At 68.3% G+C, this 21,535-nt stretch overlaps 2 protein-coding genes across 11 annotated transcripts in view; one reads left to right on the forward strand and one right to left on the reverse strand.

Annotated features, from left to right (window-relative positions):
- LOC118499400 lies at window positions 1-4,678 on the reverse strand. Its single transcript, XM_036020143.1, has 4 exons — window positions 4,616-4,678; window positions 4,211-4,543; window positions 734-1,119; window positions 1-454 (listed from the first exon to the last, which is right to left on the reverse strand). Exons 1-4 carry the CDS (start codon window positions 4,676-4,678, stop codon window positions 1-3), a joined length of 1,236 nt encoding a protein of 411 aa, XP_035876036.1.
- GRIN1 (glutamate ionotropic receptor NMDA type subunit 1) overlaps window positions 4,560-21,535 on the forward strand; it is a 22,359-nt gene continuing 5,383 nt past the window's right edge. For 5 of the 10 annotated variants that reach the window (XR_004902390.1, XR_004902391.1, XM_028517485.2 and 2 more), the window contains exons 1-16: window positions 4,677-4,934; window positions 7,008-7,142; window positions 8,276-8,452; window positions 10,456-10,518; window positions 11,278-11,378; window positions 15,467-15,588; window positions 15,662-15,836; window positions 17,386-17,530; window positions 17,628-17,711; window positions 19,533-19,674; window positions 19,771-19,898; window positions 20,209-20,373; window positions 20,449-20,567; window positions 20,685-20,797; window positions 20,881-21,029; window positions 21,134-21,291. Coding sequence is in view for 8 of the 10 variants with exons in the window: in XM_028517485.2 (XP_028373286.1) it covers window positions 4,677-4,934; window positions 7,008-7,142; window positions 8,276-8,452; window positions 10,456-10,518; window positions 11,278-11,378; window positions 15,467-15,588; window positions 15,662-15,836; window positions 17,386-17,530; window positions 17,628-17,711; window positions 19,533-19,674; window positions 19,771-19,898; window positions 20,209-20,373; window positions 20,449-20,567; window positions 20,685-20,797; window positions 20,881-21,029; window positions 21,134-21,291 (2,234 nt within the window). In the remaining 2 variants the exon portion in view is untranslated. Of the gene's footprint in view, window positions 4,935-7,007; window positions 7,143-8,275; window positions 8,453-10,455; window positions 10,519-11,277; window positions 11,379-15,466; window positions 15,589-15,661; window positions 15,837-17,385; window positions 17,531-17,627; window positions 17,712-19,532; window positions 19,675-19,770; window positions 19,899-20,208; window positions 20,374-20,448; window positions 20,568-20,684; window positions 20,798-20,880; window positions 21,030-21,133; window positions 21,292-21,535 lie in introns of all 10 variants that reach the window. The other 5 variants (XM_028517520.2, XM_028517514.2, XM_028517504.2 and 2 more) reach the window with 4 other exon arrangements.

The raw sequence follows: 21,535 nt of genomic DNA on the forward strand, positions 1-21,535 counted from the left end.
TCAGGGACAGCGCTGTGTGCAGCCCCCGAGTGACGTGCAGAGGGCGCCTCCGGAGGGGGCGGGTGAGTGGGGGCACCAGGCACCCCAGGGCTGTGCCCACTCCTCCCCCACAGACCCATCCCGGGGCGGCCAGAGGGCCAGTGTCCTCGCCACCACGTCCTCGGCCCACTGACCCCGCAGAAGTCCTGGGGCCACCAGGCTGGCCGTGTCCTCTGGGCAGGTCTGAGCCCCCCCGCTGGGGGGTGACAGTGTCTGCGGCCCACCTGCTCCCGTGCACGTCCACACGCCCCCTGTCTGTCGGGGAGCCCGGGGGGGGGCCCTGCAGGGCGCGGGTGGGGCCTTACCCACGTGCTTCAGAATCCGGGGGCCCCACGAGGAGGGCCTGCTGGGGGCCTCTGCCCTCCTGGACGGGAGCTCGGTGCCCTGCTCCGGCTCTATCACGGCCCCCCGCCAGCTGCGGGGAGAGGGGGGCCGTCAGCCGTGCAGAGGCCGGGACTCGGGAGCCCGTGGGGGCCGCCCGGCTGGGCTCAGCCCCACTCCAGCCCCGACAACCAGGAGACAGGCCCCCCCACCCCGCCCTGGGGGGCGCCCTGAGGATGGGGCAGACTGCCTGCTTCCAAAGGAAGGTGGGCTCAGCCAGCTGCTGGTTCTCCTTGTCTTTCAGAGAAGAGACGCCCAGCGCGGCGGCCTCCCGTCACCTTGAGCTCAGACCCGCGTGTCCGGCTGCAGGTACCTGACGACCGTCCTGGGCGGGTTCTGCTGCTGGTGCGCCTCGTCCACCGCCCCCTCCCTCCTCCTGGAGCCGTCCTGCCTCCTGCCCTGCGCGTCTCTGTCGGGGGCTCTGATCTGCAGGTCGGGGGGCCTGCCGGACGTGCCTCTGAGGCCTCTGGACAAAGACAAGACCTGCTTTCGAGGAGAAACCAGCTGCCTACAGGCTGCCGTCCGGTTCCGCCTGGGCCCCCCCACCCCCGACCTCCGCCCCGTCAGACCAGCCCCCGGGACTGACTGTGCACGGACGACTTGTTTTCGTCCCCACTGTGACGTGCAGATTTGGGGGAGCCCCTTCCCTGCAGCCTCCTGGGCCTGACCGACCGCGGTGTGGACTCTGTCATCTCCCGGCTGTCACAGCCCCAGGGGGACAGCAAACGGCTGAGAGGCTTGTCCAGCAAATGGACTCACCGGGACCTCTGCTGCAGGTGGGCCCTCTGCTTCGTCCTGCGCCCTGGGGCCAAGGCCCAGGCCCCTGACCGTGTCCGGGGCTCAGGCGTGGGCTGGGGGCGGGCCTCTACCTGGCTCTCGCGGCCCGTCCTCCCCGGTGGGTGTGACCAGCGACACCATCGGGGACAGGAAGGAGCCCCATGTGTGACGCGTGGTCTTGGCTTCTCAATACACTTCCTGTGAGCCCGGGAGGCGGTCTCGTGGTGGTGGCAGCCGAAGGACTCGGCGTCGGCCCAGCCAAGAGGACTGGGTACATTGCGCCATCGCCGAATCGCATCGTGCGGGCGGGGCTGCGGTCTGCGGGTTGGGGCGAGGCCTCCGGGCGGGTGTCCTCCCCGATTCTCGCCCCAGGGGCGTGAGGCGTTCACCCTGCCATCCGGGCCCCTGCCGGGTGCCAGGGCCCGGGCCGTGGCCGTGTCCGGGGGCACAGGTGCCGAGTTCTGCTTCCGTGCAGTTGGACGGTCCCCAGGGGCGAGCCGCCGAGGGCACGGGAGGGAATGCTCGTCAGCTGGACCGGGGGAGGCAGGGTGGGCGGCGGGGTGTGAGGGCCACTCCTGGCCCAGCGTCCACTCCCCCCAACCCCTGCTGCATCCCCCCCGTCCCCCTGCCAGCCATAGAGGGGGTCCCGGGCTCCCAGCATCAGGGCCTCAGAGACCACCTCCCTAGAACCACCCATCTCCAGGGAGCCCACCCCAGGCCTCCTGTTAGGGTGGGGGTGCCCCAGGGCCCGACACAGCCCCTGCAGCCCCCTTCCTGGAGGGTGGGCTCGCGCCCCTGCCTGGGCCTCGCGCACCTGTCTCCTCCGGGCCCAGGCTCCGATCCTGGCTGCCCCACCCCCACCCCACGAGGGGTCGTGAGGTGACAACCCATGTCAGCCTGGGCTGGGCCAGGGCTGGGTGGCCTCGGAGTCGCAAGGTGGCGCCCTCCACGTGGCCTCGCCCGGGGCTGGAGGAAGCCCTCGTGGCAGCGTGACCCTGGCACTGGGACGGAGCAGGGGGCCCAGAGCAGCGGCCCCAGGGCCGCTGTGCTCCCTCGGCCCCGCCCCGGAACTCTCACCCCCAGCCTCCCCGCCCCCCCGCCACATTCTGGTGGAGCCACCACGTCCAGGCCACTCCAAAGGCGGGGAACCGGCTGCCCGTGGAAGGGTCCAAGTCAGAGAAGCCCCCCACAGCCCCGCACGCTCCGCCTGCCCTGAGGACCACTGAGCGAGCCCCCCCCCCCTGGGTGGGCTCCTCGTTCCCTGTGGTTCCCGCCAGTGAACCCCGATCCTTGGTTCGCTGTGCCCCTCCGGTCCCCTGAGGGCCTCCGGCCTGACACGTGCCACTGCGGAGCCGGCCTCTAGGGCGGCACCCCGCCCCCGCCCACAGGTGCACGGGGAGTGGAGCCCTAGAGAGACTCACTCACTCGAAGGGGCCCCCACCCCACCTCTGGAGGTTGGGGGCCTCGCCAGGGGCTCCAGACAGAAGCTCGAGCACCTGCAGCCTGGGGGAGGCGGGGCACCACAGCTGAGCTCTGGAGTGGGGACTCACAGTGCCCAGGGGGAGACACTCCCACCACGGCCCCCTCGGGGCTCCCAGCCCGCAGGTCCCCGCAGCCAGTAGAAGCCTCTCCGGGCCCCACGGGGGCAGTGGGCGGGCAGGAGGGGGCTGGCCTTCTGCAGTCTGGATGCAGCCCCGCCAAACCCCTTCTCCCGTCCTAGGCCACCCCGAGCTGGCCGACCCAGTGGCACCCACACCTCTCCCCACCCATGCAGCCCCCAGGCTCCGACCTGCCAGAGGCCACGCAAGTTCAGAGACAGGCCCCTGAGCCTTTGGAGACGGAGCCCCACATGCCCTCCCGGGAGCCCCCGGGAAAGGTCCGCGCCCCCAGGGCTGGGGCTCTTCCCCCTGTGAGCCTCCTCCTGCAGAGACAGGGTGGGGGCTGCAGCCAGATGCCGGGCACTGGGCCCTCGGTGGAGAGAGAAGGGGCTGAAGGGGAGCCTGACCCACACCGCAGCCCCTGCCGCTTGGGGCCAGGGTGGCCCTCAGCGTCTGTGCTCGGCCCTGGGGAGCGGCCTAGGGGGGAGAACGGCGGGCAGTCGGGCGAGGACCAGCAGCGGGACCGCACGGCTCCGCCCCCCCCCCCCCCAGTGCTCAGAACCCCACGTAGGTGAGGGGATGACTCTGCTTTGTCCCCACTGGGGGCTTTTGCTGTTGGGTCTGCAGAATCCTCCGTTGCTATTGGAAACGGTGATGTCACTGGCAGGGGCGGAGCTTTGGCCTTCCTTTTAGTGTGGGAGGGGGAAAGCACACGCCAGGCGTGGAGGGGACAAAGAATTAGGGCTGTGAGGCCCGCAGGGTCAGGGAGGCTCTGGGGAGGGGCAGGCTGGGTGAGGAGAGCGGCTGCAGAGGGCCTCGGGGCACACGGGGGGCAGGCGCCTCGCGGGGCAGGTGCTTCTGTTGTCTAAACTCAGCCCCGGCTCCCACACGCTCACCGCCTCCGGCCTCGGTCTCCCCGCGCTGGTTTGGGGCCAGACCCGGGGCTCCGGTGTGAGGTCCCGGGGTGGCCCCTGTCACCCCTTCTGTTCTTTTCAACCCTTTCGGGCGAGTCCAGGGGGCACGGCCAGGCGAATGGTGTCTCTTCCTCATTTCCAAGCCTTCTGGGGCCAGGAGCCACCCTGCCCCTCCCCAGGAGGGACATGCTGAGGGCCTCGCCACCCCCTGGATCTCCAGCCCGCGGCAGGTCCCGGAATACCACGGACTATGAATGGGGGCTCGTGCACACGCGTGCATGCGCGTGCACACACACACACACACACACACACAACCTGGCACGCAAAATTCGGCCACGTTAAAAGACACGAGGCTTCACGCGGTGACACGGCACGCTGCCGCAAGTCAGCCCCCTGCAGGTCCCACACGGCCCAGGTCCCTGTCCCAGCGACCCCTCCACAGATGCGCGCGCGCGCGCGCGCACACTCTCCCCCGCTCGCCGCGCTCTGGCAAACGCTCACACGAACGCAGGCGCACACTCCGGCGCGGGAGGCGCCCTCCCTCGGCTCCGCGTTAAGAAGCGGGGGCGGCGGGAGGGGTAGGAGACTTGGGTCCCGCTCGAGGCTCCGCAGCTGCCGCAGTCGCCGCAGCGTCAGGACCCGGACCCTCCAAGCCCGCGGAGGAGTCTCCTCCGCGGGGTCCACTTGGCAGAAGGCGGCGGGAACCACGCCGGGACCTGCTTCAGCACCGCGGACAGCGCCGCTCGCTCGGGGCCGAAAACCCACGCGCACCCGGGACAGCCCCAGCCGGGCGAAGGCGCGGGTGCTCCGTTCCCTCCCGAAGACGTCCAGGGCCTAAGGTCCCCGGGGAGGTGGCGACCCTCGCCCGCCAGATCGGGCGCGCGCAGGACGGCCGGGGCGCCCCGCCGGGGATGCGCCGAGAGCCCCGCGTTCGCGCTGCCCAGAGCCAGGGCGCTGCCCGGAGCCCATGAGCACCATGCACCTGCTGACACTCGCCCTGCTTTTCTCCTGCTCCTTCGCCCGTGCCGCCTGCGACCCCAAGATCGTCAACATCGGCGCGGTGCTGAGCACGCGGAAGCACGAGCAGGTCTTCCGCGAGGCCGTGAACCAGGCCAACAAGCGGCACGGCTCCTGGAAGATCCAGCTCAATGCCACCTCCGTCACCCACAAGCCCAACGCCATCCAGATGGCCCTGTCCGTGTGCGAGGACCTCATCTCCAGCCAGGTGCCCGCCCCCGCCCCCGGGGCTCGCCGCGCGCTCTTGCCCCTCCCCCACCGCCTCCCACCACCCTCCCCCCTGGCCCTCCAGCCTTCCCGCCGACCCAGTTTCGTCCCCCGCTCCTGGCCCTCGCCCCTCCCTAAGAAGGGCCCCCGGGTCAGCCGCCGGGCCGGGGGGGCCGGTCTTGGCCCCCAGACCGGTCGCCCGCCCCGCAGGGCAACGCGTCCTCAGAAGGGTCCCAGGGCTCGAGGCCCCGACTGGTACGCACAGATATGTGACGGGCATTTGGTAGTGCGTTTCGTCACCGCGTGTGTGAGCCGGGTGACTGCGCGCTCCCGGCAGAGGTGCCTGTCCCAGTCCCAAGCCACAGGGCTTCCACCGGGATGGCGCCTGGGGCCCCCGTTGCTCCGGCTTCCAGATCCGCCCTCCCTCCCTCCCGGTGCCCCCGCCACAGGTCTGCCCGGGATGGGAAGTGCCCAGGCGTCGCAGCCCAGTGTGCTGGGGGGTAGGAGTGGGGGCCACGTGTGGGAGGCGGCAGGGCGCGGCGTGGGGGCGGCTGGCAGCGGGAGCCGCGCTGCGCCGCGCTGCGGGGGAGGACACGACCGGGAGCTCGCTGTGGGGACTGTGCGCCCCTGGGCGCGCGCGCCGCCGCGGCGGGATTCCAGTGAGGCTGCAGGACCGCCGCATTGCAGCCCTTTATGTAAGAGGCAGGACCGCCGCCGCGCCCCGCGCTCCGCGGCTGTGCAGAGGGGCGGGGCCTTGCACGAACACACACGTGCACACCAGCAGCACACAACCAACTGCGCTCGCACCCCACGCACATCCATGGACACACGCGCTTGTGCGCCACACACCGCTTGGCACCCCCCAGTGCACACGCAAACCCCTGCTCGCCCACGCCAGGTTCAGCCACCCATCCGGGTGCACATGGGACACAGGCACACGGGGCACGCGGTGTGCACACGCATGCCACACACACGCTCACGCAAACACGGACTGCGCACCTTTGGGTGCAGACTGGAGTGAGGGCCGGGGTGGGGCAGGCCCACCCAAAGAGCGCACCCGCCGAAGCCAGGCCAGAGCTCTGCTCACAGGCCACTCCCATGCCCGGGTGGCACTCGTGTGGCCAGTGGCCCCTGTCACGTGTCCTGTGTGTGGGGGGCACATGAGGAGGGAGTCCGGGACCCCCTGCTGAGGGTCCCTCCTCCAGCTCACAGTGTTGCTGTCTGAGGGGGCTGTCTCCCCAGCGAGCACCCGCCCCGTGGGCAGAGGGGCCAGCGCTGGCCGTCACGCCGGGTGGGGCAGGCTCTGTGCGAGCGTGGTGGCCGCGCCCAGCCGTCTGGGGCCGGGCGCACTGCCCCACCCTCTGCAGAAGCAGGCAGCTGAGCAAGGGGAGGCAGAGTCGGGGCAGACACAAGTCCCTCTAACGTGAGGACGGTGCCCCTCACCCCGCTATCTGTCCCCCGCCCCCCTGCCTGGGGGACCGGGCTTGGTCCACGCAGGAAGGCCTGGCCGCCTCCCACCCCTCCCGGTGCCGGAGCGTTGCGTCCTGTCCAAACCGAGCTCGCCCGCCTGCTCCTGGAAGCCACCAACAAAGGGATGGGGTCCCCGGTCGCCCCTCACCCCCCCGCTCTGGCTGCGGCTCTGGCTCCGGAACGCCAGCTCGGAGCTGGGACCAGGGCATGGGTGGTCTGGGTGGGGGCACCAGGCTTCCCCCCGGCCCACTCTGGGGGACTTGTGCAGCCAGCAGACAGGCCTTCGCCCTCCCTGTCGGGGTCTCAGCGTGCACGTCACGGCCACCCCTGCAGCGTGGGGGGCGTGAGAGGGGCCTGTCATCTCCCTGCGTGTCCTTCCAAACGGGCTCAGCCCCGTCCTGCCTCTGACCTGAGGGCATCAGAGGGCATCAAAGGGCGGCTGCGGGGTCCTGCCTCGGGGTGTGCGTGCCTGTGGCTGTGCAGGCACGGGAGGCAGCCCCTCCCCCCGCCACCTGCCCAGCTCAGCCTCTGCTGCAGCCGGATGCGGCTCCGGCGCGGGACGCAGCCCGCCCCCGTCAAGCTGACAGTGTCCCCTTGTCCACAGGTGTACGCCATCCTAGTCAGTCACCCACCCACGCCCAATGACCACTTCACCCCCACCCCTGTCTCCTACACAGCCGGCTTCTACCGCATCCCCGTTCTGGGGCTGACCACCCGCATGTCCATCTACTCAGACAAGGTAAGCCTGACCCCTCGGCTAGGCCGGCCGCTCTGCTCTGTGCCGACACCCCCAGCTCCTGCAGCCCAGGGCCGCCAGCAGTGGCCAGCCATGGGGGGCAGGGGCAAGGTCAGGGATAGTGCTCAGACCAGCGGCTCCAGGCTCCGGGAACCCAGGGCGATACTCGAGCACACGGATTTGTGCATGCTCCCCACACACTCACACCCATACACACTCATAGCCTCCTTAACACACAAACCCACTTGTGCACATGCCCAACAACAGGGTGCACACACTCAGATACAGACAAATCCAGTCTCTCACACCTGCACACACACACATGACACACAACCCCACACCCACACTCGTGTGCACACTCACACATCGTGCACACACATCTGTACACACCCACAGTCTCACACACATGCACGTGCCCCCCACATGCGGCCGCACATGCACCCCAGCAGGAGGCCCCTGAGAGGGGACAGGATCGGTCCTCTGGCCGGTGGAGAAGGGGGGGCTCCTTCCCGCACCCTCCAGCTGCTGCCCCCCCCCCGTTTCTGGGCACCTGTCTCCCCCAGTGCAAAGGGGGGAACGGCCCCTCCGGAGGGCCTGGGGGGGACCCGCTCCGCACGTGCCCCCAGCCTGGATCCAGACCCGGCCCCGCTCCCTGGTCCAGCACGAGGCCCGTCTGATGGCCAGACCTCCGGCTCTACCCCAGCCACACTCACAGTCCCACCACGGCCAACCCCGACCCAACATGTGGGCCGGGAGACCCGGTCAGACCCCCCTCTGACACCCCCAGTACAACCTCCCGCAACCACTTGGCCAGGTGTATGGCCGACAGAAGGGAAGGGGTTACTGGGGCTCCAAGGCACTGCCCTGAGGCCAGGAAGAGGGGGCAGGTGGGAAAAAACCCCGGAGGGCTCAGAGGAGCACAGCAGGCGCGCGGGCCAGCGGAGGCACCAGCCACCGGCGGAGCGCTCCTGCTGCCTCCGCAGACAGAGGACCCTCCCCCGCGGAGGGCAGCGCCTGCTCCCTCCGCGCTGGGACGGCGGGCAGGGCCCAAAGCCCAAGGGGCGGGACGGTTCCCCCACCGCGAGGCCCTCCCGGCCAATCCCCGCGGCCCTCAGCCCCGCCCCTGCCCCCCGCAGAGCATCCACCTGAGCTTCCTGCGCACCGTGCCGCCCTACTCCCACCAGTCCAGCGTCTGGTTCGAGATGATGCGCGTCTACAGCTGGAACCACATCATCCTCCTGGTCAGCGACGACCACGAGGGCCGCGCGGCGCAGAAGCGCCTGGAGACGCTGCTGGAGGAGCGCGAGTCCAAGGTGAGGCCCGGGCCGCGGCGGGGGGCGCCTGCGCAGCAGGCGGAGCAGCGGCCCGCGCCGTGTCTGTGGCCCGTGTGTGAACACTTCTCTCTCCATCGTGCATGGTCCGCACCACCACGTCTGGCGAGCGCCCGCCCCAGCCTGTCCTCGGCTCATTTCACTCGCTTTTGCCATTAGTCGAAATCTCCTTCGTGTCAGTCCCTGCGGGGCGAGGGCAGGACCACCTGGAGCTCCGCAAACACCCCGCCCCGCCCCCCCTCCCCTCCAGGGCCGCCCGGCCCGCTCCCACCCCTGCCAGCCCCCCGCCAGGCCCAGGACTCGGGGCGCCCCGCCCCGCCCCCCACAGCCTCAGGCATGGTGGTCACGGGCCACACTGTCCCCAAAGGACCGGTTCCCTCCCCGCCGTGACTCCTTGGACGTCCTTGCGCTGGCCTCGCCTGCCCCACGCACCCCCTCACCTCACAGCGGCCCACCGCCCACCCTCCGCAAAGCCCCATCCACTGACACGCGCGGCCCCCAGCCCCGCCTGGGCTCTGCCCCCTGCACACCTCCCACCACAGGGCTGGGCTCCTCTCGGAGACCATCAGACACCTGCTTCGCGGACACGCTGGCCACCCTGCCCCAGCCCCTCTCCGAGGGGCTGCCCAGAGACCAGACAGGTGGTTCTGGGGGTCCAGGAGACCCCCGTCCCCTCCTTGCCTGTCCCCACTGCCAGCCTGAGGAAGGGCAGGTGCTCGCTCACCAGAGGCCCCAAGGGAGCCTTCAGCCAGTCCAGAGCCCTGCTGCCCAGCCCCTGGGCCGCAGGCCCCCCGGTGGGGTGGAGGCCAAGCCGGGCAGAGAGGGAGGGAGGCCAGGCTGGGGAGGGCCCCGGGGGGACCAGACCTGGGGTGGTGGGGAGCATGCTCTCTCGGGGCAGTCAGAGCGGGCTTCTCCAAGCTCAGTGCCGCCTCAGGGCCCCAAGGCGTCGTAGAGCCCTGAAGGGAGCAGGGGGTGCCAGGTGGGCGGTGAAGCCAGAGAGCAGCCCCCGAGGGTCCTGGGGGTCCCTGTTGTGGGGACTGGCTGAGGTGGGGAGGGAGGGCTGGCTCCCAGTGCCCTGTGAGGACCCCCCTCTGGAGACAGCACCCCCGAGCCCGTCAGGCACATCGCCCCCTCCTGCTGTACCCCCCCAGGGCCACACAGACCCCCATGCCCAGTGCACACTCACACGCTCATCAGACACACCCCTGCACACCCAACCACACGTGCATGCTCTCTCGGTCGGGTGCACTCCCTCCCCACCTCCCACTGCAGACCCCATGTGCCTCCCCACAGCCTCCCCTGGGGTTCCCGGGCACCCCCGTGCAGGCACGGGTCTCACGGGCACACTCACCCTCCAGCTCACACACTCGTGAGCATACACACACACACACACACACACACACCAGTGAGTGCTCGGACGGCACTGGCGCCCTCCCCACCCTGTGCAGGTGCCTGTCACCCCTGCACACACACATGCACACGAGCCCCTGTCACTCTCCCGTGGGCTGGCGGGGTGCACACAGCTGTGGGCGAGAACAGGACACATGGACCTCTTAGACAGTCGGAGGGAGCACACAAGGAGGAGGGGGGCGTAGGGGCAGTGCATGGGGAGGGGCCGTTCACCTCCCACTCAGGACCGGCGTGGGGTGGGGCCACACAGCAGGTGCATGAGGAGAGTGGGGGCGGCAGGTGGGACCCCAAAGGGACATGTCCGGCATGGACGCGGGCAGGGTCTCCCTCTCTCCCGAGTGTGACCATTTCCAAGAGCACAGCTCCGCGGCCAGGAGCCTCCGTGGCCCTGCGCCCCCCGCCCCGCATCGCCCGGCCCCCGCCCCGCCCCGGGCCTAGGTGTTTGCGAGCTCCAGGTACGTGCCCATCTGCAGACGTGCCGAGGAGGTGGTGTGATTGCTTTGGCGCCGTCATTTTCAACCGTTTATAATCTTCTTCTGTGTCTGCATATTTTCTCTGTGCACATTATTCATCAGAGTAAAAAAAGGAACTATGAAAACCTCGACCAACTGTCCTATGACAACAAGCGCGGACCCAAGGTATATATGCATGGACGTGCACGCCACCCACCGACTAGGGAGCCTTGGCCTCTGGCGCCTCGGCCGCTGGGGCCGCTTTCCGGCCCGGCCGAGCCGCAGGCCCGAGCAGTGAAGAGAGTGAGGTCGTGAGGCAGGCAGCCACAGGCAGGAGAGGGCAGGAGCGGCCGCGGGGGGTCCCCGCGGCCCCGCCGTCGCAGCCAGGGCCGGCCCGCGCCCGAGAGCGGGCACGCCGCAGAAGGAGCTGCTCTCCGGGAAGTGCATGCGAATCTCTGGAACCCCCGGGGTTTCCTCGCGGAACCCAGGAGGGGGCCCGCCCGTGCAGCCGCCCGCCCGCCTGCCTGCTGGGGTCCGGGCGCTCTGCAAGGGCCTGTGGACTCAGGCCTGCGAGGACCTCCCGTGGTTTTGGCACAGTCGGCCCCGTCTCTGCTCCCAGTTGTTCCGAAACTCTTCCAGTTCCTGGGCGCTGCACGCTCTCTGGGTCTAGGCCCGCTCCAGCTTGCATGCTCCGAGCAGAGGACAGCCGTGGCAGGCACAGAGAGAGGCGAGGAGAGCAGGGCGCGGCCCAGCCCAGCCGGCGGGCCGGAGGAAGGAGGAGCCAGGCCGGGCCGGGCCGGAGCCAGGAAGGCAGGCGCACAGCGCAGGTGGCAGGCGCAGGCCTCGGCAGCCTCGGGGCTCCTAGTGGCTGTGGCCCAACTCTCGCCCCTGAGGCGCTATGTCCCCGGCCCCGGCCACCCGCTGACGCTCCCGCTCACACCACAGGCGGAGAAGGTGCTGCAGTTTGACCCGGGGACCAAGAATGTGACGGCCCTGCTGATGGAAGCGCGGGAGCTGGAGGCCCGGGTCATCATCCTCTCGGCCAGGTGAGGCTGCCCCCGGGTCGGGGCTGGGGGCACCACGGGGTGGAAGTTGAGCTCCGAAGTGCCCTTGCCAAAGACAGCCCCTGCCACAGACACCTGGCGACCCGGCAGGCGGGACGCCCTCTGTCTGTCCATCCCTCCCTGGGTCCTTCCTGCCGTCCGCCGTCACCCGCTGCCACTTGCCCTGAGCTGGGCTGCAGGGGTGCGGTGTGGACAAGCTCCCGCTCCGAGGGAGGCGCGAGCTCAGCCCCGGTGACAGAGGGGTGACAGAGAGGTGACCGTGTGCTCTGGCAGCTGGGCTCAGGGAGAGGGCTCCTAGGAGTGACCTGCCGGTGTGCCAGTGAGCCCAGGTGGGAGGCCCCGAGCAAAGAGGGGCTAGTGTGCAAGGACCGAAGGGCTGGAGCCCTTGGAGTGGGCAGCAAGGAGGGAACCAGTTAGAGGCGGGGAGAGCCAGGCTCCGCCACCACGAACCGCGCCTGGCCCCGCCCCTCAACCTCAGGGACCGGCCCGCAGTAAAAATGCCGCTGTGTGCAAATGGCTGGCTCTCCCGAGAAGGGAAAATCTAGGCCACGCGGGAAAGACAGAGGAAGAGCCCCACCCCGTGGGGCAGCCAGGAGCACCTGGGGGGCATCCACCCCGCCCTCCGCCCCGGCCCGGTCCTGGACGCTCCGCTGGAGGCTCCACAGAGCAGAGCAACCACAGGCATCACCCCGCCCAGAGGGACGCGCCCCGTACGCTGCGGTCCTGCGGGCCGAGAGCGCTGGCGCCCCAGGGCGGGTGTCCGCGCGCAAGTTCAGTGGACGAACCTCCGACCCAGAGAGACGGCAGCCCTCCCCCACCCCGCCCCCCACAGACGCAGGGTCTGGCGGACCCGGACTCCTGGGGTTGGGAGGCGGAAGCAGCCGCACTCCCGCCCACTGAGGGTGCTAATCCCGCCCCCGCTGCCCCGTCCCGCTTTACAGTGGCGACCCCTAACCCGAGTCTCAGTCACGAGCCACTTGCTCGTGCCGACCGTCCGTCCGACCCCGCGCACAGTGGGGAGGGCTTCTGGAGTCAGCGCTCCTTCCAGGACCTGCGCGGGCGGAGTCCAGAGCGCGCGCTGCCCTCCCCAGACAAGCCCCGCCCAGAGAAAAACCCCACCCAGAACAAGCCCCGCCCAGAGCTGGCTCAACCCAGAGAAAGCCCCGCCCAGAACAAGCCCCGCCCAGACCCTCTCCTTCACTTCCCTGCTCCTTTACACTTCTGTCGTCACAGCGCTTGAGGGAGACTGGGAGAAGGCGCTGGGGTGCAGGATGGACGGGCGGGTGCACCACCCACAGGCGGGCAGATGGGCTGCTGGACAGTCGGCCAGCGATCCGAAGGTCCGTCCATTCAGGGCAGAGCAGACCAAGGAACCCATTGCCCGAATCGTAGGTGTCCACTGCTGGGCACATTTGCAAAAGACAAGGTCACACCGAACCTGACCTGACCAACCCTTACATCGTAATCACCAGGACCTGGGCCAGAAAGCCACGCGGAGAAGCCACACACCATCCCCAGCCCACCCAAGCCCCTGAGGAGGGCGGGCTCTGAGGCAGGGTTTCCCTCTGGTCACACGAGCCCCGCCCCACACGCTGCAGGCCTGGGTGGGGAAGGTCCCCGGGCACAGGCTGAGAGGGTGTCATCCTCTGTCGCTAGCCCCAAGGTCAAGGACCAGTTTTCCAGATGCGGCTCCAAAAAACAGGTCAGCCCAGAGAAGGGGACATGGTCACGGCAGACAGTTGCACGTGTACTACACACAGAGACACACACACACACTATGTGCACAGCACATGCACATGAGCACGAGCCATGCACACCGCCTGTGCACACAGTATATGCATACCATGTGTGCACTCATGCATGCATCTCTCACACACACACACACAGACCCAAACATGTGTACACACATGCACAGGCACACCGCGTATTCACACCATTCACACTCATGTACACATCACATGTTTGCACACACACCATACACATGCACAGTGTGTACCCACCATACACAACACACACCGAACGTGCACACCAGACACACATGAACACACTGTGCACATGTGGTGTACACGTGCACACACCATGTGCACACCCATAGACCTGTGTGTGCTGTACACACACCACACCAATGCGTTGCATGCTCACATGCAGGCGCCATACAAACACCACACACATGTTGCATTTATGCACACCCACCACATACAAATGCATGTATATACCTATTTACATGTACATCCTGCATGCACACAGTCCACACCAACATACACAGTGCACACATTTGTGTGTGCAGAATCACATGCACAGCACATGCTACGTGCCTGCATGCACCCCACACAGATGGGGACACCGCCCACTGAGGCACAGCACCCACAGCAGCCACACGCCCACCAGCGCCCCTCTGGAGCCTGTCTGTGTGAGGCCTCGAGGCTGCCAGGGCCAGCAGGTGCCCCGCCCCGTACACACCAGGTTCCTCGGAGCCCAGAGCCCAGGATCCCACAGTGGACGGCAGACCAGCGCCCGGCACACCCGGCTGCAGAAGCCTGGGGCGGCAAGGCTGTCCCTGACTGTCCCCAGGCAGCAGCGGCCAGCACCGGTCTTCTTGATCTTGGCACGCCAGCATGGTACATCTTGGCTCACGCATTTTGCAGAGATGCCATCAAGCTGAGCTTAATTTTTGGCCAACTTTCTGCTGACTGCAAAGAATTCATTTCTGGATGTTTCCTTTTTGTCATCCTGGAACAGTTCTTACTGCAGGCAGCTATTTCCATGAAACCGTTTGAAGATTTTATTTATTTTTAGAGAGAGGGGAAGGGAAGGAGAAAGGAAGAGAAACATCCATGTGTGGTTGCCTCTCCTGCGCCCCCTGCTGGAGGCCTGACTGGGAATCAAACCAGCAACGCTTTGGTTTGCAGGCTTGAGCCTCAGTTTTGGGGGTTTTTTTTCTTTGCTTTTGTTTTTCTGCATTGGCTAATCTTTGAGAAAACTCGAGGCCGACCCCTCAGACAGCCTAGGGCCACCTTGGTCTCCGGGGGCAGCCACTGTGACAATGACAGAGCACTCAGCCCACCTGTCCAGCCCCTTTGCACCCTGCTGCCCGTGTCCTGGAGCCACAAAGTGTCCGTGGCGGTTCAGGTCCATCTGGGGCGGGTCTGGCCGGCAGGAGAGGGAGGGTGGGAGTGAGGGAGGACTCCCAGTGGCCCCACAACCCCACCGCCTCGCTGGGCCGAGGGTCCTTGTCCCGAGGGGACTGGGTCCACAGGGGCTCCTCCGTGGGGTGAGGACACTCCAGGATCTCGGGAGCACGTGCACCTGCCTGCCAGGTGAGGCCTGTGCTGTCCCGCCAGCGGTCCCAGCGGGGGGAGACGGGCGGAGCGCAGGGCCCGCACAGACTCCAGGGCGTGGAGCAGCAGCCCTCCTGTCTTTTCCTGTGGCTTCCACGGCGACGCCCAGGGCAGGGCGGTCCCCAGACGCTGGGTCCTCCAGCAGCTGAGTGCCCGGGAGAGCTCCCAGCCCCTCATTTCCTGGACGCACATGAAGAACCAGAGGGCGTGTGGCTGTTCAGGACCACCGGGGCGAGCCGTCCGGGCACAGACCTGACTCTGCCTCTTACTGTCCCTCGTGCGCCCTGGGTGCCTCAGTTTCCCCTCCTGGCACACGGGCAGTAATGCCTGCCGCATAGGGGTCTTGTGAGAAGGAAAGAAAATAGTCCACATAAAGCACTTAAAAGATAAAGTTCCCGGTGACTAAGTGATCAGTCAATAATGATCCACCGCTATTCACATCACCTTGACCCTGCGCGGCAAGGGTGGCCAGTGAGGGAGGCCTGAGGAGCTCTGGGGGCTGGGGCGCCACCCCATCTCACCTCTGTGGGGTTCCCGGGCCCAGGGGCGGGCTGGGGGCGGGGCTGGTCCCTGTAACCCTGCCGTGTTCCTGGGCGCCCATCCAGGTGAGGGGCTTGGGGAGAGGCAGGGACTGGAGGAGGACCTGGGAAGCGGAGGGGGGGGGCAGCCGCCCGCCGGCCTTGGTGGGGGGAGGGCTGGAGTCCTGGCCCGTCACCTCCCTCTGCCCCACAGCGAGGACGACGCTGCCACCGTGTACCGCGCCGCCGCGATGCTGAACATGACGGGTTCCGGGTACGTGTGGCTGGTGGGGGAGCGCGAGATCTCGGGGAACGCCCTGCGCTACGCCCCAGATGGTGAGTGCTGGGCCTGTCCGGGTCCCGGCGGGCGGGGTTCCCCCTACGGGCTCTAAGCGGACGTTCGTCCCAGGCATCATCGGGCTGCAGCTCATCAACGGCAAGAACGAGTCGGCCCACATCAGCGATGCGGTGGGCGTGGTGGCCCAGGCCGTGCACGAGCTCCTGGAGAAGGAGAACATCACCGACCCGCCCCGGGGCTGCGTGGGCAACACCAACATCTGGAAGACCGGGCCGCTCTTCAAGAGGTGGGCGGGGCTGCTGACGAGGTGGGCGGGGCCTGCTCTGGGAGCGGGCGGGGCCTCTGGAGAGGCAAGTGAGTCTCCTCTGGGAGTGGGCGGGCCTCTGAAGAGATGGGCGGGTCCGCTGACGAGGTGGGCGGGGCCTGCTCTGGGAGCGGGCGGGGCCTCTGGAGAGGCAAGTGAGTCTCCTCTAGGAGTGGGCGGGCCGCTGAGGAGATGGGCGGGTCCGCTGACGAGGTGGGCGGGGCCTGCTCTGGGAGCGGGCGGGGCCTCTGGAGAGGCAAGTGAGTCTCCTCTGGGAGTGGGCGGGCCGCTGAAGAGATGGGCGGGGCCTGCTCTGGGAGCGTGCGGGGCCTCTGGAGAGGCAAGTGAGTCTCCTCTAGGAGTGGGCGGGTCCGCTGACGAGGTGGGCGGGGCCTGCTCTGGGAGCGGGCGGGGCCTCTGAAGAGGATAGCGGGTCGGCTGTAGGAGTGAGTGGGCCGCTCTTGAGCGGGGCCGAACCACCGCAGTCAGTGGGTGGAGCTTCTGGGAGGTGTAAATAGTCGCTCTGCAGCTGGTGCGGCTCAGCCTGCTGCCCACAAACTCAGATACAGTCACTCACGCCATTCGCCCCTTTCTCCTCTCCTCCCCTCCACCGCCGGCTCCGCCCTGACAATCATCTGCCCCGTTTCCAGCACACACCCATGCCTTGACTGTCGCTGCCTCTACAAGGGGCTTCTGCCCCTTGTTCTAACACTGCAACCAGCCTGAAACCCACCCGACTCCCCATGGTGGCTGACAGGGAAGGGGCCCCATGGGAGGGGGCTCCTGCTGCAGGCGGGGGGACTGGGCGCTGCCAGAGACCCAGGCGTGCAGATGAGGCATCCAGGGACCCAGAGGGCCAGGGCTGGCCACAGACGCAGGTGGATGGCCATGTGGGGCAGCAGTCACCTCCCAGCGCCTTGGACACCACGCCCCAGGGTGGGCAGGCCCAGCCCACCACCAGACCCCACCCCTCGAGTAGCAAGCACTGGGTTGCATGTGGGAACCACTGTCCCCCGTGCCCACAACAGGAGACACGTGGCCGCACGTACAGGCTCCGTGTGCACGCAGACTCTGAGAGGTGTGAGCCACACACATACATGACACACACACAGGCAGGGGGGTGCATGCCACACAAGGATCACACTCACCCACAGATGTGTGGGCATGCCACGGCACACACACGGGTGCACACGCGCAGGGAGGCAGGACCTCAACCCTGTCCCGCCCACTCGCTGGCAAACAGGCCACGATGCGCTTTCTGGGCGTCCGCCTGTTTGTAAAGCGAGGGCAGCCGCTGTGAGGATTGAACACCCCGGCCCACAGAGGGAGCCCTCAGCGCAGGGCCTGGCCCCCAGGAGCCGCTCTGCTGCCACAGCCGAGCTGTCCAGCGGGTGCAGGCAGGTCGGCCTGCCGCCCGCCGGGCTCCCAGCTCCCAGGCCTGACAGGGACCAGGGTAGAGAGCAGGGCCCGGGCTGCTCGGGAGGCCAGGCAGGGGGCAGCCTGAGCAGCCAACCGACGCCGCCCTCCCCAGAGTGCTGATGTCCTCCAAGTACGCGGACGGCGTGACCGGCCGCGTGGAGTTCAACGAGGACGGGGACCGCAAGTTCGCCAACTACAGCATCATGAACCTGCAGAACCGCAAGCTGGTGCAAGTGGGCATCTACAACGGCACCCACGTAGGTGGGGGTCATGAGGGGGTGGGGGCTGGGGCCTTAGGGTCCTGGGGCCAAGACCCCTGCGTGGCCACCCTCCATCTCATACTCCCACCCCCAGGTCATCCCCAACGACAGGAAGATCATCTGGCCGGGCGGAGAGACAGAGAAGCCGCGAGGGTACCAGATGTCCACCCGGCTGAAGGTGGGGTCCACCGCCCTGCCCAGCACCCACACCCTGGACACTCCTTCCAACCCCTCCCGCCCTGAGGAGGGCACAGTGAGGCCACTGAAAGCACCTGAAGGGAGTGGGGACAGGACTGGCACCTGGCTGCCCGCGCATGCACGTGGCTCGGCAGGGGAAGCACGGAGAACCACTGGAGAGGGGAGAGGAAGCAGGTGGCCCCTGTGCTCTGTCTCCCTCCGGTGCCCCTGCTTACCCAGCTCCACTTAAATGCAGGGAAGCTGTGAGGGACAGCACTCCCCTGGGAATGAGCTAAGGGGGGGACCGAGAGCCAGATGGTGGTCATTCTGTGGACGTCAGCCTTGGCGCTCCGTCCTGAGTTCTGGTCCTAGAGACACAACCTCCATGCTGCTTGTCACCCCGCCCCCCAGGTGGTCCTAGCCAACCCCACTCCAGCCCCACAGCCCCACGCCGTGACCGGGTCCTCCTGTCCTTCAGCCCTGGCCTGCCTGCAGCCTTCCCGGTGGTGGTGGGCCATTCCCTCCTGGACTCTCTCCCGGGGCCTCTGAGGGCCCCTCCCCAGCAGCCTCGCCCTCACAGCTCCTCTGCCCTGGCCAGCTCGACTCTCCCCAGCTCCTCGGGGCTCTCTCCTGGGCCCCTTCTGTCCTCTGAGGGTGCTCTCTGGGGGGCCCTGCTCATGCTCACCAGCACCAGGCCCTGTCTTAGTTCCCCACCAGCCCCCAGCGTCTTGGGCCCTCCGTGCCTCTCGGTCAGCCTCATGTGCATTCTGGACCCGTCCCTGTGTCCTCTCTCCCGGAGCCCCTGTCCGCAGGTCACCTCCCTGCTCCCCAGACTTCAGACACCATGTGTTGAAAACTCTGACAGTAACCCCCAAACACCAACGGCCGATGATTCCATCCAGACTGCCAGCTTTTTCCATGTTTTCCCACTGACTTTTAAAAAGCACAGACATGTACTGCTTGTCTGAGAGAAAAGCGTGGTGAAAGTTCAAACGGGCACTAAGCCCTTTTAGGAGCTCCCAGTCCCCCGGCAGAAAGCCGAAACACTGCCCTCGCTGCTGAGGCTCAGGCCGGTCCACCCTGCAGGCCGAGCCACCTCCGGGCCCCGCCCAGAGGGTGCCTCCCAGACCCCTGCTCGCTGCAGGCTCAGCTCCAATACCACCTGCCCTTAAGCCCCTGGCCAGCATGCTGTGCTGGGTTCAGCCCTCTCTGCAGGAACCTGTCCCCCCACCCCCGGCCCCAGTGTACAGGCCCCTCAAGGACAGGGACAGGCCCAGCATGGCCCCAGGAGGCCCTGGGTTGGAGGGGCAGGAGTGGGAGAGAGGACAGCACCAGCAGGGGGTGGAGGAAGGGAGGGAGGATGGATGACCAGACAAGGACCTACTGCTGGGGAGGCTGGGGAGGCTGGGCAGTCAGAGGAGGGCAGCCGTGGGCCCTGGGTCCTGCTCGGATGTCAGGGGACAGGCCCCTGTGCGCAGGGGGCAGGGGCCGGGCAGGGGCCAGGAGTTCCTCATCCCTGAGACGTCAGACAGGGTGCCCGACAGACGGGACATTTCAGCAGGGCCATGTCCCTTCCGGATGCCGAGGTGGCGTGGGTGCTGCGGGGAGACAGGGCCCCTCCTGAGGGGAGGGTGCTGGCGGCGGGGGCGGGGGGCTGGGAGGACGAGGCTGGAGAGGCGCAGCGGCAGGATGGGGAACAGGTCTGGGGCTTGGAGGGGCTTCAGGGGAGTCTGGGCGCTGTGAAGAGGACAGCGACCCCTGGCAGCTGCGGGCAGGTGGTCCAGGCTGGGTCTCTGCCTCCCCGCCCCCTCCCCCGCCCCAGATTGTGACGATCCACCAGGAGCCCTTCGTGTACGTCAAGCCCACGCTGAGCGATGGCACGTGCAAGGAGGAGTTCACAGTCAACGGGGATCCTGTCAAGAAAGTGATCTGCACGGGGCCCAACGACACGTCGCCGGGCAGCCGTGAGTGGGGGCAGGGGCGCGCGGGGCGCGGGGGCGGCCGCGGGGGCGGGGGCGGCTGGCCGGGAAGCCCCGAGGTCACCACCCCTCCTCCCCCAGCACGCCACACGGTGCCTCAGTGCTGTTACGGCTTCTGCATCGACCTGCTCATCAAGCTGGCGCGGACCATGAACTTCACCTACGAGGTGCACCTGGTGGCTGATGGCAAGTTCGGCACACAGGAACGGGTACGCGAGGGTCGCTGCGGGACCCCGCGCAGGACGGGTCCCATGGAAGGGGTCTGACTAGGGGCAGGGCAACGGGCCTGTGGGGCCTGCAGGCTGGGCGGAGTCTGGGGTGGGCGGGGCCTGTGGGGCCTGCAGGCTGGGCGGGGTCTGGGGTGAGCGGGGCCTGCGGTGGGGCGGGGCCTGTGGTGGGCGGGGCCAGCAGGCTGGAAGCGGACTGGAGCCGCCTACTCTGGGGTGCGCTAGAGCAGCAGCCTGTTTCGGGCCTGGGGCCCGCGGTGTCCGCGTCCCCACCGGCGGTGTCGCCCCGCAGGTGAATAACAGCAATAAGAAGGAGTGGAACGGCATGATGGGCGAGCTGCTCAGCGGGCAGGCGGACATGATCGTGGCCCCGCTGACCATCAACAACGAGCGCGCACAGTACATCGAGTTCTCCAAGCCCTTCAAGTACCAGGGCCTGACCATTCTGGTCAAGAAGGTGGGCCGGGGCCCGCGTGGGCTGGGCGGGGTCCTGGGAGGCCCCGGGCGCCGCTGACGGCCTGCCCGCCCGCAGGAGATCCCGCGGAGCACGCTGGACTCCTTCATGCAGCCCTTCCAGAGCACGCTGTGGCTTCTGGTGGGGCTGTCGGTGCACGTGGTGGCTGTGATGCTCTACCTGCTGGACCGCTTCAGGTGAGCGCGGCCGGGGGCCGGACACATCCACCTGCGGGGCGGGCGGAGCGGGCGAGGGCGAGGGCGGGGCGCGGCTGCCTCTCCCGCCCTCTCCCGCCCGCCCTCTGCGCCCTGCAGCCCCTTCGGCCGGTTCAAGGTGAACAGCGAAGAGGAGGAGGAGGACGCGCTGACGCTGTCCTCGGCCATGTGGTTCTCCTGGGGCGTCCTGCTGAACTCGGGCATCGGAGAAGGTGAGGCTATGCCAGGCCCCGCCCCGCCCCGCCCCGCCCCGCCCGGCGCCTGCAGCCCGCGGCTGACGGGCCTCTGCTCACAGGCGCCCCCCGGAGCTTCTCCGCGCGCATCCTGGGCATGGTGTGGGCCGGCTTTGCCATGATCATCGTGGCCTCCTACACCGCCAACCTGGCGGCCTTCCTGGTCCTGGACCGGCCCGAGGAGCGCATCACGGGGATCAACGACCCGCGGGTGAGGCCCGGCCCTGCGGGGGGAGGGGTCGCGAGGTCCGCGGGGATGTCCCTGGGGGTGGGCGGGGCTAGGGAGCAGCCGCGAGCTCGCCTTTGACCCCGCAGCTGAGGAACCCCTCGGACAAGTTCATCTACGCGACGGTGAAGCAGAGTTCGGTGGACATCTACTTCCGGCGGCAGGTGGAGCTGAGCACCATGTACCGACACATGGAAAAGCACAACTACGAGAGCGCGGCCGAGGCCATCCAGGCCGTGCGGGACAAGTGAGGGGGCGGGGCCGGCAGGGGGCGGGGCCGCGCGGGGCAAGGGCGGGGGCGGGGCCGGCGAGGGGGCGGGGCCGCGCGGGACCTCCGCGGGGCGGGCTGCGCCAGGCGGATCGTCCCCGCTGAAAGGAACAGCGAGTGTCCAGGCTGGATGGGGCGGGGACGGGGACGGACATGAGGTTGGCAGGCTGGCAGGACGAGGGAGCGCAAACGCGCGGGTTGAGGGCAGACGGGCTGTGCGGGT

The sequence above is a fragment of the Phyllostomus discolor genome, chromosome 3, assembly GCF_004126475.2.
Source record: "Phyllostomus discolor isolate MPI-MPIP mPhyDis1 chromosome 3, mPhyDis1.pri.v3, whole genome shotgun sequence".
NCBI lineage: Eukaryota > Metazoa > Chordata > Mammalia > Chiroptera > Phyllostomidae > Phyllostomus > Phyllostomus discolor.

What these genes read in the sequence shown, in the direction of transcription:
- LOC118499400 (XM_036020143.1), bottom strand. Translation starts at nt 4,678, where the DNA reads ATGGGCTCCGGGCAGCGCCCTGGCTCTGGGCAGCGCGAACGCGGGGCT. An exon ending in GGGCTCTCGGCGCATCCCCG is followed by an intron (nt 4,544 to 4,615) that starts GCGGGGCGCCCC and finishes CGGGGACCTTAG; the next exon opens with GCCCTGGACGTCTTCGGGAG. An exon ending in GAGTGTGCGCCTGCGTTCGT is followed by an intron (nt 1,120 to 4,210) that starts GTGAGCGTTTGC and finishes GGGCTGTGACAG; the next exon opens with CCGGGAGATGACAGAGTCCA.